At 48.4% G+C, this 13,712-nt stretch overlaps 1 protein-coding gene across 5 annotated transcripts; it reads left to right on the top strand.

The window, feature by feature from the left end:
* Nucleotides 1–1,040: 1,040 nt before the first annotated feature.
* On the top strand, nucleotides 1,041–3,779 carry tmub1 (transmembrane and ubiquitin-like domain containing 1). 5 transcript variants are annotated; one of them, XM_030751832.1, is made up of 3 exons: nucleotides 1,041–1,153; nucleotides 2,419–2,905; nucleotides 3,160–3,779. In XM_030751832.1, exons 2-3 carry the CDS (start codon nucleotides 2,448–2,450, stop codon nucleotides 3,509–3,511), a joined length of 810 nt encoding a protein of 269 aa, XP_030607692.1. In that variant the 5' UTR covers nucleotides 1,041–1,153; nucleotides 2,419–2,447; the 3' UTR covers nucleotides 3,512–3,779. The 5 variants fall into 5 exon arrangements, with proteins under 5 accessions (XP_030607692.1, XP_030607695.1, XP_030607696.1 ...); XM_030751835.1 differs by lacking the exon at nucleotides 1,041–1,153 and adding an exon at nucleotides 1,165–1,397; XM_030751836.1 differs by lacking the exon at nucleotides 1,041–1,153 and adding an exon at nucleotides 1,424–1,861.
* Nucleotides 3,780–13,712: the final 9,933 nt, after the last annotated feature.

Here is a 13,712-nt window from a genome sequence, read left to right as displayed (position 1 = left end):
AGGTGACGTTCTGGTATTTATTGCCAGGAAACATCATTACAACAAAGCAATGATGCACCAAACACACATTTCCTCACTTTTTGTGCTGAGTTTATGAACCTCACCAAAGTGAGGAGACCTCACCCTCCAGGAGGCATCTGTTGTCCAAACTCCCGTTTCAGGAGGAAAAGCGCTTGCTTTCACGATGCTCCAGAGTTCCTGACTGTTAACATCCTTTTTTTCCCTCTTTATTTAAGGAATTTATTAAGTTTCACAAATACAAGTAGACAATGAACAGTATACAAAAATATAACAAATCAGATGTGAATTTAAGCTTCAGCCTCTGACTGAGACGATGTGGCGGGTTTGTCTTTGAGTTCTGCCTCGTCTCTTTTCTGCAAGAATGACTCGGATGAAGTGTTTTTGCTCCGCTTCGGTGAGAATGTTGGGATTATTCTGTTCAGATGGGACTTATGAAGAATTTTTTTTATCCACTCCCAGATTTTCATGTTCGGCAGAGGAATTTTATCTTGTTAATGTTGGGCTGCGAGCGTACCTGTTTGACCAAATGTTTGGATGCTTAGGGGAAAGATGTGCATCACTATCTGTTAAAATAATAAAACATAAATAAAAGTCTCAGTGCTGAATTCCTCAACTTCTAGCGGGAAAGAATCGGAGGTCTTTTTAACAAATGTGAGGGAATAAAATTTCAATTTAAATATTTCCTCGATGTTACCATGCTGCATCCGGATGCATTCTCATGTCATGCAGAATGATGTTTGTTTTGGAAATGATGATTCGTGTCCAAATGTAAACAACAACGTGAGTAAATCACACACGCTTGTTGTTTACTCGCACACTTTGACTCCACACAGAAATCTGTGAATTAGTAAATTAATCAATGCAAATCATTTCTGGCAGCTCAGCAACAACCAGCTGAGCTTTTACTGCGGCGTGTGTGAGGTCATTATGATTATCACGATGCTGTGTAATGATAGGGTCAGGGATATACTGGTTTATGAGCGCTTGTGACCAGCAGGAGGCGCCGTGACGCCCGCGTAGCCTCCACTCGGGCCGCCGTGCAGCAGCGACCGCAGAAGAAGAAGCTGCAGCAGGAAGTGAGGAGGTGTTAGCCTGCAGGCTAACGCGGAGTGATGACGCTTCTCCCCTGAACGTGAGTCTCACCTTCGCCTTTGCCCTCGCGCCTCCGCGCAGACTTAGTCTGTCCGTCTGTGGCGCTCTGGGAGCGCGAGCTGTTAGCGTGCAGCTCCGCATCAGCCACCATCCTGCCCGGCAGTTAGCTGGTAGCCCTTAGCTCGGAGTTTAGCTAACCCAGGTGAGCTCAGGTAGATCAAATGTCCGGATATTCCGGTGAAACACGACCAGCAGCTGGTGACGTGACTGAGTCGCAGAGACAGGTGAGGAAACACCTGGACTGGAGGCGTCATCAGTAAACTTATGCACAACCGACCGATCAGTGATCGATATCCACTGACAGGCAGGAAACCGGAAGTCGGCGGTGTGTCGGTAATAACTATATAATAAGGTTATACTAGGACATCAACCATAAAGCTGAAGGCGCACGCACACAGGAAGTTACGTGATTAAACGTTCGGGGCTGATGAGAGATTTTTTAACTGAGTTTGTTTCCTCCTCAGTGTGGGGCAAACTGAGGCCCCGGGCCTCTGGAGCCCCTGATCCGGCTCTCCTGTCACCGAGTGCCACTGTGAGTGGGGTTAAACTGAGCTGGGCGCACACAGCTAATTAGTGAGCTTTCATCATCTCTGAGACATCGCAGTGAATCAGCCCGCGGCCAGCCACGCCCCCTTTCTACATACAGGAAAGATGCTCACCTGGCGTAGAGGACCTGACAGGAAGTGAGGCAAGAAGCATCTTTGCAGTCATTCGATCAGCGTGCCATCCTGTGATTGGAGGGTTTATGGTTTGACCTACGCTGTGATGTCAGAGAGCTGTACGTGTGAGATGTGTCTGTAAAGTTGTTTGATTACAAGACAGAAGCCTTAAAACAAAGACAAACTGTGACGATATCACCGGATGACGGCTCTGATTGACTCGCAGATCGGGATCTGGTGTAAATGGTTTAACGCAATCTCTCTGACCGTGGGGTGACATCACAGTTTGGCCCCACCCCTTCCGTGACACACTAATCACTGATCGGCAGAGCAGCTTGCCTTCTCAGTGGGCGGAGCCTCCAGTCAGCTGTGATGGCATGTCAGGGAATGAATCGGACACCTGCTCGCTGACGGTGGGCTCAACTGTCTCAGGTGTGCTTTTTTTCACTCTCGGAGAACTACCACCGTTGTTCTTAGTCCTGGCAGGCTCGATTCGTGCCACAGTGAAGGGACAGATGAGATTCTCAGGTAAACAGGAAATAGTCTGTGTGTGAGACTGAAGCTAAGACCCGCCCTCTGCCCACAGGTGTGTGAGCTGTGCTGACCTTGGCGGCGATGGCTCTGATCGAAGGCGTCGGGGATGAGGTGACGCTGCTGTTCGCCACTCTGCTGGTGCTGACAGTGCTGCTGCTCGCCTGGATCTCTACCCGCACGTCTGAGCCTCCAGAACACCTGTTTGCAGGCCCCGCCCCCTCGCAGAGGACTGAACACAGCCATCAAGACACGGCCCCTTCATCCACCACCACCACCCCCTTATCCTCATCCTCCTATCCACTATCTTCACCCTCCACCTTTTCCATGGCCTCATCTTCACCTTCCTCTGTGGGTGACAGCTTTCTGACAGAGGCCCCACCCCCACCAGAGGATGAACAGGTGGGAGGAGATGGCGTGAGGAGCAGAGGAGGGGAGGGTGTGGCGTCTCAGAGGAACATGGTGGTCAGGCTCAAATTCCTCAACGACACAGAGAGAACGGCGCAGGTCAAACCGCAGGACACCATTGGGTACATCAAGAGGTACAAATCCTGCTCTGAACCACATATAATGCTGTTTTGTACTTAATTTAACACTGCAATGTACTGCATATAATACTGCACATAATTGGATATAATACTGCACTGTACTGCATATAATTCTGTACTATACTACACATAATACTGCACTGCATCCACACGCACACCTCACAGTGCAATCGTGTGACTATAATAAGCTGCTCCTCCTCGATGCACCCTTTGACCTCTGTCTGACCTGTGCCCTCTGCCCCCTGCAGGACCTACTTTGCGGGGCAGGAGCATCAGGTGCGCCTCATCTATCAGGGCCAGCTGCTGCAGGACGACGCGCGGACGCTCGCCTCGCTGAACCTCGCCCATAACTGCGTCCTGCACTGCCACATCTCGCAGCATGCAGCGCGGGCGGCGGCGGGGGGTCCACGACCTGCTGACCAGGTGCGGGTGGCGCTGAACGTGGGCAGCCTGATGGTGCCGTTACTCGTGCTCATGCTGTCCGTGCTGTGGTACTGCCAGATCCAGTACCGCCAGTTCTTCACCGCCCCGGCCACTGCCTCGCTGGTCGGGGTCACCATCCTCCTCAGCCTGGTGGCCTTTGGCGTCTACCGCCGCTAACTGCGCTCCCATTGGCCGGTGGTGGGGGGAAAGGACGCTAAGTGCAGTTAATGTTTGTTTCTGTTGCCATGGAGACGCCGAGCAAACAGGGACTCTGATCGTCATTAGATCACGTTTGTCTTCATCTTCATCATCAGCGTGCCTCTTTGATGTGTGTGGGAGGCAGCGGTGCTGATGCACCTGTCTGCCTCACCTGTGCGTGTGTGTGAGAGATGCAGGTGTTTCTGATTTCAGCTTTTGGACAAAATCTATTAAACCTTTAATTTATCCTGTGGTGTTTGTGTGTGTGTCAGAGCCATGCTCAGGTGCTTCAGGTAAACCTGCACTCACATGGCTTAGAGACCAGTTGGCAACACCCCAGTAACCCCAAATTCTGCAAGGTCGGTGTTTCCCTAGTGATGGATGATTGTTAGGGAGTCGCTGACGGGTCTGTAGGCCACGTGACTGCGGTGCAATGATCCAGGATCAGCTGATAAATGCGTTTCCAGTGTCTGTGTCGAGGTCCTGGGACCAGACATTTTCCAAATACTTTAAACTCAGATACTCTGTTTCTCAAGACACCAGTACACAAGTTCATACTTGCTGGTTCGTACCTGGGAGCTTCACGAGAGTCTGTACTTCCCAAGTACAGCAGGATGCACCACAATGTGATCAGTTGGGACACCAGCGTACTTGACATCACAGCTCCGCTCCAGTGTTTTTACCTCCCACCAGCTTAAATATAATCTGATTAATATTTACAATAGAAATTATCCCTGATGCCTAATAACTAGAATTCATTAAAAAAAAAATTAAGCATTTTGGCAAAATGCTCGGCTATGAAAACACCTTTATGAGTAACAACATACATACAGACACAGCTCTGCTGTCAGGTTAAAAAGATTTTATTTAATTTCATTTTCATCAGGGAATAAAAAGGAATGATTCATTTCCAATTATACTGACAGCTCTGCAGTAAGACAGAGTTAAATAAAACCATCCAGTTATGAAGCTGAACTTTAATCTCAGTCAAACTGATTTGCTCAGGAACAAATGAAACACTGAAATGAACCAAACATCAGCTGTTAGAGATCATCTGTGAGAATCATGTCTGTGTTTAACTTCTGCAGGGGTTTGAAAACAATGTACCGGGAGTACACCCGGTCAGCCGACAGGTGCTGTTAGAGCAGCGGGAACGAACACCTCCGAAAACATCGGCGCACTTTTGCAATTAAGTGATATCTTGATAAACTGAGCAGATAGTTGAGGTTTACAAATCTACATTCTTGCCTGAAAACATCTTCAAAGTTTATTTTGTGTCACAGAAATGGAAGTTTTGGCTGCTCTTCTCCACTATTGCTGCAAGTTTAGTTCAAAATGCATTCTGAGATACTTGGCTGCACCAAGTACACGCAAATCACCACCTGATGCATCCTCGACAGGTATTCTGAGCGTACTTGCCTTGATGCATACTTTGAACTGGAACAGTACTTGGGCTGAGACTGATGCTGTTTCACAAGTATGAACAAGTACGCATGCTGAGAAATGGCCAAATTTTCATACAAAAACTCTGAAGGAAAAATAGTGTCCCGAGCACCCGGCAAGCAGCTGGGTCACATGACCACCTCTGCCTCACGTGATTGGACAGAATAGCTGCTGCTGCTTTAAGGTTCCTGTTTGTGATCCCAGGGGCCAGATGTGCATCATTCCTCTTTAACCTCACTGCCCCCCACCCCCACACGAGGTGAAGACACAAGCTTCTAATTTCTGATTGGAGCTCATGTAAATACACACACACACACACACACAGACAGGAACTTCCTGCAGACAGGAACTTCCTGTAACACTGAGAAGTCTAAACACACATCATGGAACATCCACCAGCACCTAAAAACACACACATTGATCACTCAAACACCTGCACAGGTAAGCAGTCAGGAAGCAGGAAGTCTCCTGCAGGTGGGCGTCTGCATCAACACTGAAACACACACACACACACACACCATCAGTACACTTGATCACATGACCTTTACCTGCTCACAAACATTACAAAGGGATAACAGATAGGGCTGATTGGATATCAAATATCGATCAGCGCTCACAGATTGTTAATGATGTCAGCAGTGATGTCACTACCTGCAGCTGTGCAGCCAGATCTTGGGGCAGCTGCACGGCTGCAGCTTCCAGCAGCAGGATTGTCCCTGTGAGGGGGAGGCGAGAGGAAGACGAGGACTCATCATCAGCAGCAGCACACTGCGCCACCTGCTGCACACACACACACACACACACACACACACACACACACACAGAGGCCCAAAAGAGGAATAAGATCAGCTCCTTAGAGGACAGTTCATAATAAATGTGTTTGATTAGGCGCTGGTTGTGTAAACATGTACACTCCCAGGACTTGCACGCACACTGACATCACCAATTACAGGTATTTTTTTACACAAAATGGCTGTGTGTGCAAACAGGATCACTGACACCTAAAACACAGGTAATAGGATCTTTAAAGAGAAGGCCTGACTCACCAGACAGGTGTGCCAAACATTAGGAAAAGCAGATCTTCTGCTCACTATCATTTTGTCTCTGTGACAAAATGATTTTTTAATTAATTTTTTGCTTTGTCTCATACAGTTAAATAATGAGCTGATAAAATAATTTGTTATGTAACGGCAGGCAACAGTAAAGCACCTTGAGGCGACTGTTAGATGTGATTTGGTGCTATATAAATAAAACTGAACTGAAACAGTAAATAATAACAGACCTGCTGGCCTTCAGAGCTCAGCTGTTTTACTTGTACAATTTGTGCTGTACTGGACTAGAAACCACTCTGCAGGTCACTGAGCGCATTCTGCTTCATTTCTTTTAACAAATTTGGAACATTTGTAAAAACCAAAAAAGGCCAAAACTGACATTCAGTCTAGAACAGGGCTCTTCAACTCGAGGCCTCGAGGGCCGGTGTCCTGCAGCTTTTAGATGTGTCCCTGATCCAACACACCTGAATCAAATGGCTGAATTACCTCCTCAGTATGCAGTCAAGTTCTCCAGAGTCCTGCTAATGACTCCTATATTTGACTCAGGTGTGTTGAAGCAGAGACACATCTAAAACCTGCAGGGCAGGGGCTCTCGAGGCCTGGAGTTGAAGAGCCCTGGTCTAGAACATCATGGAGACCTTTGCCCACTGAACACTCGTGCTGAGTTTCAGAAGAGTCGGCCTCAGAATCGGGGAGAAGCAGGGAGTAAACGTCGATGTGCAGCATTTCTGAAAAATTTAGAAAAATCATTAAAAAAAAAGTTGGCGGATGGCTCAGTATCGGATCGTCTGCTGACCGCCGCCCACAGCAGAGCTGAGAGATCACGAGGAGCAGGTCCTGCCCTGGAAATGCTCGTGTCTGGACATCATCAGGAAAAACTGCTGTTCAGCAGAGGACATGGCTGTTTCCACAGAAACCTGTCCCACATGTTGTGTTGTTAATATCATTTGGATGTATCACACATCCATCCAACGTCTCCGATAAATCCAACATCTTCATATTTCCATCATCCTGCACTAGATTCACCTTTGACTCGAGCCGTGGCCTCGAGTCAAATGATGCACAACTCCGCTCGCCATACCGCTGCTCCTCCAGCTGAACAGCAGCTTGTGGGATGTTTTAGAAAACACCAGTGTTTGTGTGTGTGTGTTACTGTGTGTCCGCTGTGCTGTCTCAGGTGTGTTTACCTGTCTCTGACTGAGTTGAGCAGGTGCTGTGTGTACAGGTGTTTCCAGTCGTCGATGATGGAGAGCAGCGAGTCTCTGAAGGGTCGCAGGTTCACCTGCAGCCAGCCGTGCAGAACAATGACCTCGTCCAGGTGACTCACCTCTGTGCTCAATCTCTGCAGTGCCTCGATCTGAAACACACACACTGTGTTACCTGAGTTACAGCTGGATAGCAAACAGGTCTGGACAGGTGTGCTTCACCTCTCTCTGGAAGTCCTTCAGTGTGGGCGGAGTCACAGTGGACTCCGGCACCTCTGGTCTCAGCAGTCGGCCGTAGGTCAGGAACTCCTGAAATACTGCCTTCCTGCTGCTCCGCCACAGGTGAGAATATCTGTCAAGCTCCACCCTGAGAAGCTCTGCCTCCTCCCTCACCTGTGACATATGATCCATCACTTCCTGTTCCAATGCAGACAGCTCTGGATTCTGCTGCAGAGAGACACACAGGTGAGACTCCTGATAGGTGAGGGTAGCAGAGCAGAGTGTGATGGCAGAGTGAAGTCAGGGTCACCTGGTAGTTGCCATGGCGACTCACAGAGATCCTGGGTGGCAGACTTGCTGCAGTGTAAATGTCACAGATGAGGACACTCATGAAGTCTGACAGGCTGCCACCCCCTGACACCTCAAACACACTTCCTGTTTCCTGCAGTTCCAGACTGACCACCATCAGCACAGCACCACTGCCCTGAACACACACACACACACACACACACACACACACACACACACACACACACACACACACACACACACACACACACACACACACACACACACACAGCACTGTCATGATGTGATGGTTTCACTAGTGCCATCCACATGACATCACACTAGGATGCACGAGGCTATAAAGGCACAGGTGTTCGTACCTGTGGGTTCGTACTGTCAGACAGAAAGCGCAGTGCTCGCCGCAGCAGCTGGAGCAGTCCGTCCTGCACACTGTCATCAACATGGTCCAAGTACCTGATCCAGGACTCCGAGGAGGCGTCCGCTCTGTACAGACTCCTGTTTACCTGGGAACAGGTAGCAAAGACGCATCAGCACCTGTCCCTCCTGTCCCTCCCCCTTACCCACAGGTGCTGTCTGTTACCTGAGTCAACCTGAGCAGCTCCTGTCCCTCCTCTTTGATGTGACTGCAGGTCTGCTTTGAAACTCCGCCCTCCAACAGTGAGTCACCTGATTGCTGCAGCAGGTGAAGCTCTGCCCACACCTGTAAAGTCAGAAACACACACACACCCACACACACACGAGTACAGATGCCATCCCGACAGAGTCCAAGCTGAGGGTTTAAAATCACCTGTGTGATGTGTGTGATGGCATCCATGTTGGCTCTGGCCTCCATCACGATGGAGTGGAAGTTCAACACCTGCTCGATCTGTTGTTGCACACCTGGAAACAAAGACACAGGTGTAATACCTGCACCAATATGTTTTTTATGTCTATGATGTCATTGACTTGCCACCCTTGAAGCTCCACGTGTTCCTCTGTAGTTCTGAAACGATCCAGCTCAGGTCCTGCAGCTGGTCCTGGATCAGAGGAAGCTCCACCTGCAGGACGTTACTCACCACCTGAAACACGATCTTCATGGAGTCACATGTCACATGACCTTCACCCTCACCTGCAGCTTTAGGACCCATTTCTGTGTGCACACCTGATTGTAGCAGGACACCATGTGACTGAGACTCGAGTAGCTCTGTGTGATGTCATCTCTGTGGGCTAAAAGTTGAGCAGCGTGGGAGCGGAGCTCCACATCTCTTTCTCTGCTTTCATACCTCAGCTCTCTCAGAACTGCTTGCACCTGGACAGAAAGATCAGGTGAGGAGAATAAGTCCAGCAGGTTCACCTGGACTGAGTTCAAACACCAGCCAATCCAAGGCCAGCAGACAGGTGCCTGTAGTCTGGGTGTGACTCACCCTGCGGCCGCAGCCGACCTCGAGCTCACCACGCTGCGTTTGTTGGATTAGAGGATGTTTCAGGATGAATTCAGAATCCAAGTCCAGCTCAGAGCTCCACTGTGATCTCACTGCATCTCTGCAGTCCAGCAGAAGGTTCACGAGCTTCTCAAACCTCTGCTGGACTAGCTGGGATTTGTCTGAGTCAGCACACCTGAACAGAAGACACAACTCTGTGATAAATACAGAGCTCCACAAACATGAACTCTGTAAAAAGATGGAAGCCATCCATCCATCTTCTTCCGCTTATTTGGGGTCGAGTTGCAGGGCAGAAGCCTAAGCGGAGAACCCTAGACCTCCCTCTCCCCAACCACCTCCTCCAGCTTGTTCGGGTGAACACCAAGGCATTCCCAGGCTAGTGTGTCCTGAGTCTGCCTCGGGGCCTCCCCCCAGTAGGACATGCCCAAAACTCCTCACTCAAGAGGTGCCCAGGAGGCGTCTTAGTCAGATGCCTGAACAACCTCAACTGGCTGCTTTCAATGTGGAGCAGCAGCAGCTCTAATCTGAGCCCTCTTCAAATGACTGCACTCCTTACCCCATCTCTAAGGAAGAGGCCAGCCACCCTTCGGAGGAAGCTCATTTCCATCATTTGTATTCTGAGGCCACCAAAGAGGAAGCCTTCCTCTACTTGGCTACACCTAAAAATTCTATCCATAAAATTACGAACAGAATCAGTGACAAAGGGCAGCCCCGGCGGAGGCCAACACCTATGGGAAACAAGACCGACTTATTGTCAAGATGTGGACTAAGCCCTCGCTGCAGTTGTACAGAAACTGAATGGCCCGTTGTTATGAGCCAATCAGTCCCTGCCCTTTTCAGGTCCATAAAGCACATGTAGACTGGATGGGCAAACTCCCACACACACTCAAATATCCGCAAGAGAATAAAGAGCTGGCTGACTGAAGACCGTGATCCGCAATAGTTGGAGAACACCCTCCGGTCCCTTTTCTTAAAGATGGGGTCCACCACCCTAGTCTGCCAATCCAGAGGCACTGTCCCAGATCTCCACATGACATTACAGAGATGTGTCAACCAAGACAGCCCTACAACATCTAGAGCTGTCAGGAACTCAGGGCCAATCTTGTCCACCCCAGGAGCCCTGCCACCAAGGAGTTGTTTAACCACCACAGTGACCTCACCCCCAGTGACGGGCAAATCATCCCCCTCGTCCCCAGACTCTGCTTCCTCTACAGAAGGTGTGTCAGTGGGATTAAGTAGGGACGTTCCTGGGGACTAATTTATTAGTCAACTAAACAAGGAAAAAAATTAGACTGACTAGTCTAAAACTAAGAAACACTCAGATATGAAATGACATTTTATGCCTGTTTAATGGACAATGTCAAAAACTGTCTAAACGAAGGCATTTGAACCCATTAGTCACGTTCTTCAATAATGAATCGCACTTTAAATGCTGCTTAACTTTTCGGCACAGCGCATCGCAAATTATGAACACTGCACGTTATACTCACACAGACAACGAAGAAAAAAAAAATCAACTGTTAAATATATGAAAACCTTATAAATACTTCAAGCGATGTTTATGCATCATCGAATATGAGAAAATAACATCTGAAAAATGAATAAATTGCAACTTAAAAGTGTGGTGCATTGTGCCATGCATTATGAATGATGCTCATTGCTTTACAATTCATGGCACGCATCAAAACATTACAATACAAACATCCTTCCATTTTCTTCTGCTTATCTGGGGCCAGGTCACAGGGGCGGCATCCTGAGACCTCCCTCTCCCCCATCCTCCTCCTCCAGCTTACCCCTCATTCAGACTTCAGTGTTGGGTCTTCGTAGAGCTACGACGTAACCTGCCTAAGTGGCTGATGTTGTTGCTGGCGTTTATGCTTGTGCAGGTGCACTGGGTGTGTTAATTACCTTTCGGTCGTGTCCCGGTGTTTTCATTAGTTGTCAGTTATAATCATCAAAATTAAAAGAAACAAACATTTGAAATATATCAGTCTGTGTGTAATGAATGAATATAATATACAAGTTTCACTTTTGAATGGAATTACTGAAATAAATCAACTTTTTCATGATATTCTAATTTTATGAGCAGCACCTGTAGACAAACATTTACTGGCACTTGGTATCAATTAAAAGCTTAACAATTAGGATAACCAACCAGCACGTCTGGTACCGACTATTGACAATAGCAATGATTAGGCATCTAGTCAATTAGTCGCGCACATCCCTGGTATTAAGTATTGCTAATGTTCCTTCCACTGCCCGACTATAGCCTCAGTTGAAGTCAGCAGTGCCCCACCCACACTATACACCATGTGGGTAAGGCACTGCTTTCCCCTCCTGAGTCACCCAATGGTTTACCAGAATCAGTCTGAAAGTCTTTTTCCATGGCCTCAGCAAACTCGTCCCACACCTGAGTTTTTGCTTCAGCCACCACCCAAGCTGTGTTCCACTTGACGTGCTGGTACCCATCAGCTGCCTCCAAAGTCCCACAGCCTAACCAAGCCTGATAGGACTCCTTCTTCAGCTTGATGGCTCCCTTCACCTCCGGTGACCACCATCTGGTTCGGGGGTTACCACCACGACAGACACCAACCACCTTGCAGCCCCAGCTCTGAACAGCAGCCTCAACAATGGAGGTGCAGAACATGGTCCATTTGGACTCAATGTCCTCAGCCTCCGGTCCTAAAAGCAACGTGGTCTGAAAACCCCTGAACCACATAGTCCCTGGGATCACTGGGACACAAAAACCCCTCCACCATGATAAGGAGACAAGAATGGAAACATTAATCCAAACCTCATGTTAGGGTTGATGTCACTACGCAGAGAACAGGTGACATCACCAGGCAAGTTTATGTGCTCCAAACGGATATAACTGAATCACAAACTCTATGATCCTGAAGACTTTCCTAAACTTTTCCAGGTTTATTTTTACATTTCCAAGCTTTGAAAATGCTGTTTTTAAAATTCTTTGATTTTTCCTTGTTTTCCATGACTTTAAGATTTACATCTGCTAACAGAAAACATGGGATAGAAGACAGAGGAGTGAGAGAAGGGCGATGAGGGGCCTCAGCAAAGGGTCAGAGGTCTCAGGTCCCTGAACACAGACATACTGAGGGTGTGTGTGTGTGTGGGTCAGCCTTACAGGTGCTGGATGGTCTGGTATCCCTTCATAGCGTCCTCAGCTCGGAGGCGGAGCTGCCGAGTCCAGCAGAGTCGGGCCGCGGCTGTTGGACTGAACCTGCTGAAGGTCTCTGCTTCCTTACTCTGACTGTAGAACAGCAGCTCAATTTGATCCAGATCCATCAGAACCACCTTCACCTGCCGGTCCAGGTGAGGGCGCAGCTGGTCCCGGATCAGAGGGCGATCCAGGACAAAGCCAAACATCTTCAGCAGCTGGAACAGAGAACCCGATCAGACTGGAATAAACTGGATCAGACAGGAATAAACTGAATCAGAAAATACCTTAGTGGCGGAGGACGGGCCGCTGCAGTCCTCCAGGGCCTTGCTGAGCACAGACACCAGCCGAGTATCCAGGTCCAACACCTGCCGCTGGAACTGATCCAGTTGCAGCTGGAAGTTCTGAGGGGGAGGAGTCACAGCACAGCTCAGTAACAGGAAGCACATCACAACACCAAGCTGTCACCTGCGAGACGCACCTGGTCCTCGGGATCAGTGGGGTCACAACTGAGGTTGGTCATATATGTCACCTGACCCAGGAAGTCCTGGTAAACCTCCTGAATCATGTTGGTCCACATCCTGCCGCTGACCCCGCCCAGGACCGTCTGATCCAGCCAGTACAGCTGGAAACTGGAGCAGAAAACTTCCTGATAGAAGGGGAAGGGGTTAATCATCAGGAAGTGATGTCACATTATCTGAATTTATGAACATTGTTTAGTCTGAATGCCTCCCTGTATTCCAGCATGCACTGATCTGAAGCACACATGGTGGCCCTATGAGCAGGTGTGATGATCAGCTCAGGTGAGATTTTACACCATTACAAAGATGCTAACATTTACTGGCTAACAGTATGAGCTGTGCGTTTCATACAGATGCTGAGGGAGTGGACCGATAGACTCATTTGACTGGTTGTTTTCCCAGCCTTATGTTGATGATGCGTGTGACCTGTCAGAGAAGCACTGATGGTCAGTTTCTTCTTCTCTCTGCTGAGCAGTGGAGAAGAAGGAATGCTTTTATTTTCTTCATAAATGTAATGGAAACTTCATCCAAGAGGCGAAAAAGATGAAATGGATGATTTACTGAGAAGCTGTTGAGAGGAAGTCTGTGATATATGCAAGTGTCACCAGGAAGGGGCGCTGTCATACAGTTAGCACTCACAGTTTCCAGATCTGCAGTGAGGGATGCTGGAGTGCACCGCACACATCTTCAATTTATTTCAATTTTATTATATATAATTTTATTTAAAATTGACACCAAACAGTCGCCTCAAGGCACTTTATATTGTAGGCAAAGACCCTATAAATAATTACAGAGAAAACCCAACAGTCAAAATGACGCCCTAATGAGCAAGCAC

Source organism: Archocentrus centrarchus, chromosome 17 (assembly GCF_007364275.1).
Source record: "Archocentrus centrarchus isolate MPI-CPG fArcCen1 chromosome 17, fArcCen1, whole genome shotgun sequence".
NCBI lineage: Eukaryota > Metazoa > Chordata > Actinopteri > Cichliformes > Cichlidae > Archocentrus > Archocentrus centrarchus.
Note: the sequence above shows the minus strand (reverse complement) of the source record. Positions and strands in the feature narration are given on the sequence as shown.

What these genes read in the sequence shown, in the direction of transcription:
- tmub1 (XM_030751832.1), top strand. Translation starts at nt 2,448, where the DNA reads ATGGCTCTGATCGAAGGCGTCGGGGATGAGGTGACGCTGCTGTTCGCC. An exon ending in ACCATTGGGTACATCAAGAG is followed by an intron (nt 2,906 to 3,159) that starts GTACAAATCCTG and finishes TGCCCCCTGCAG; the next exon opens with GACCTACTTTGCGGGGCAGG.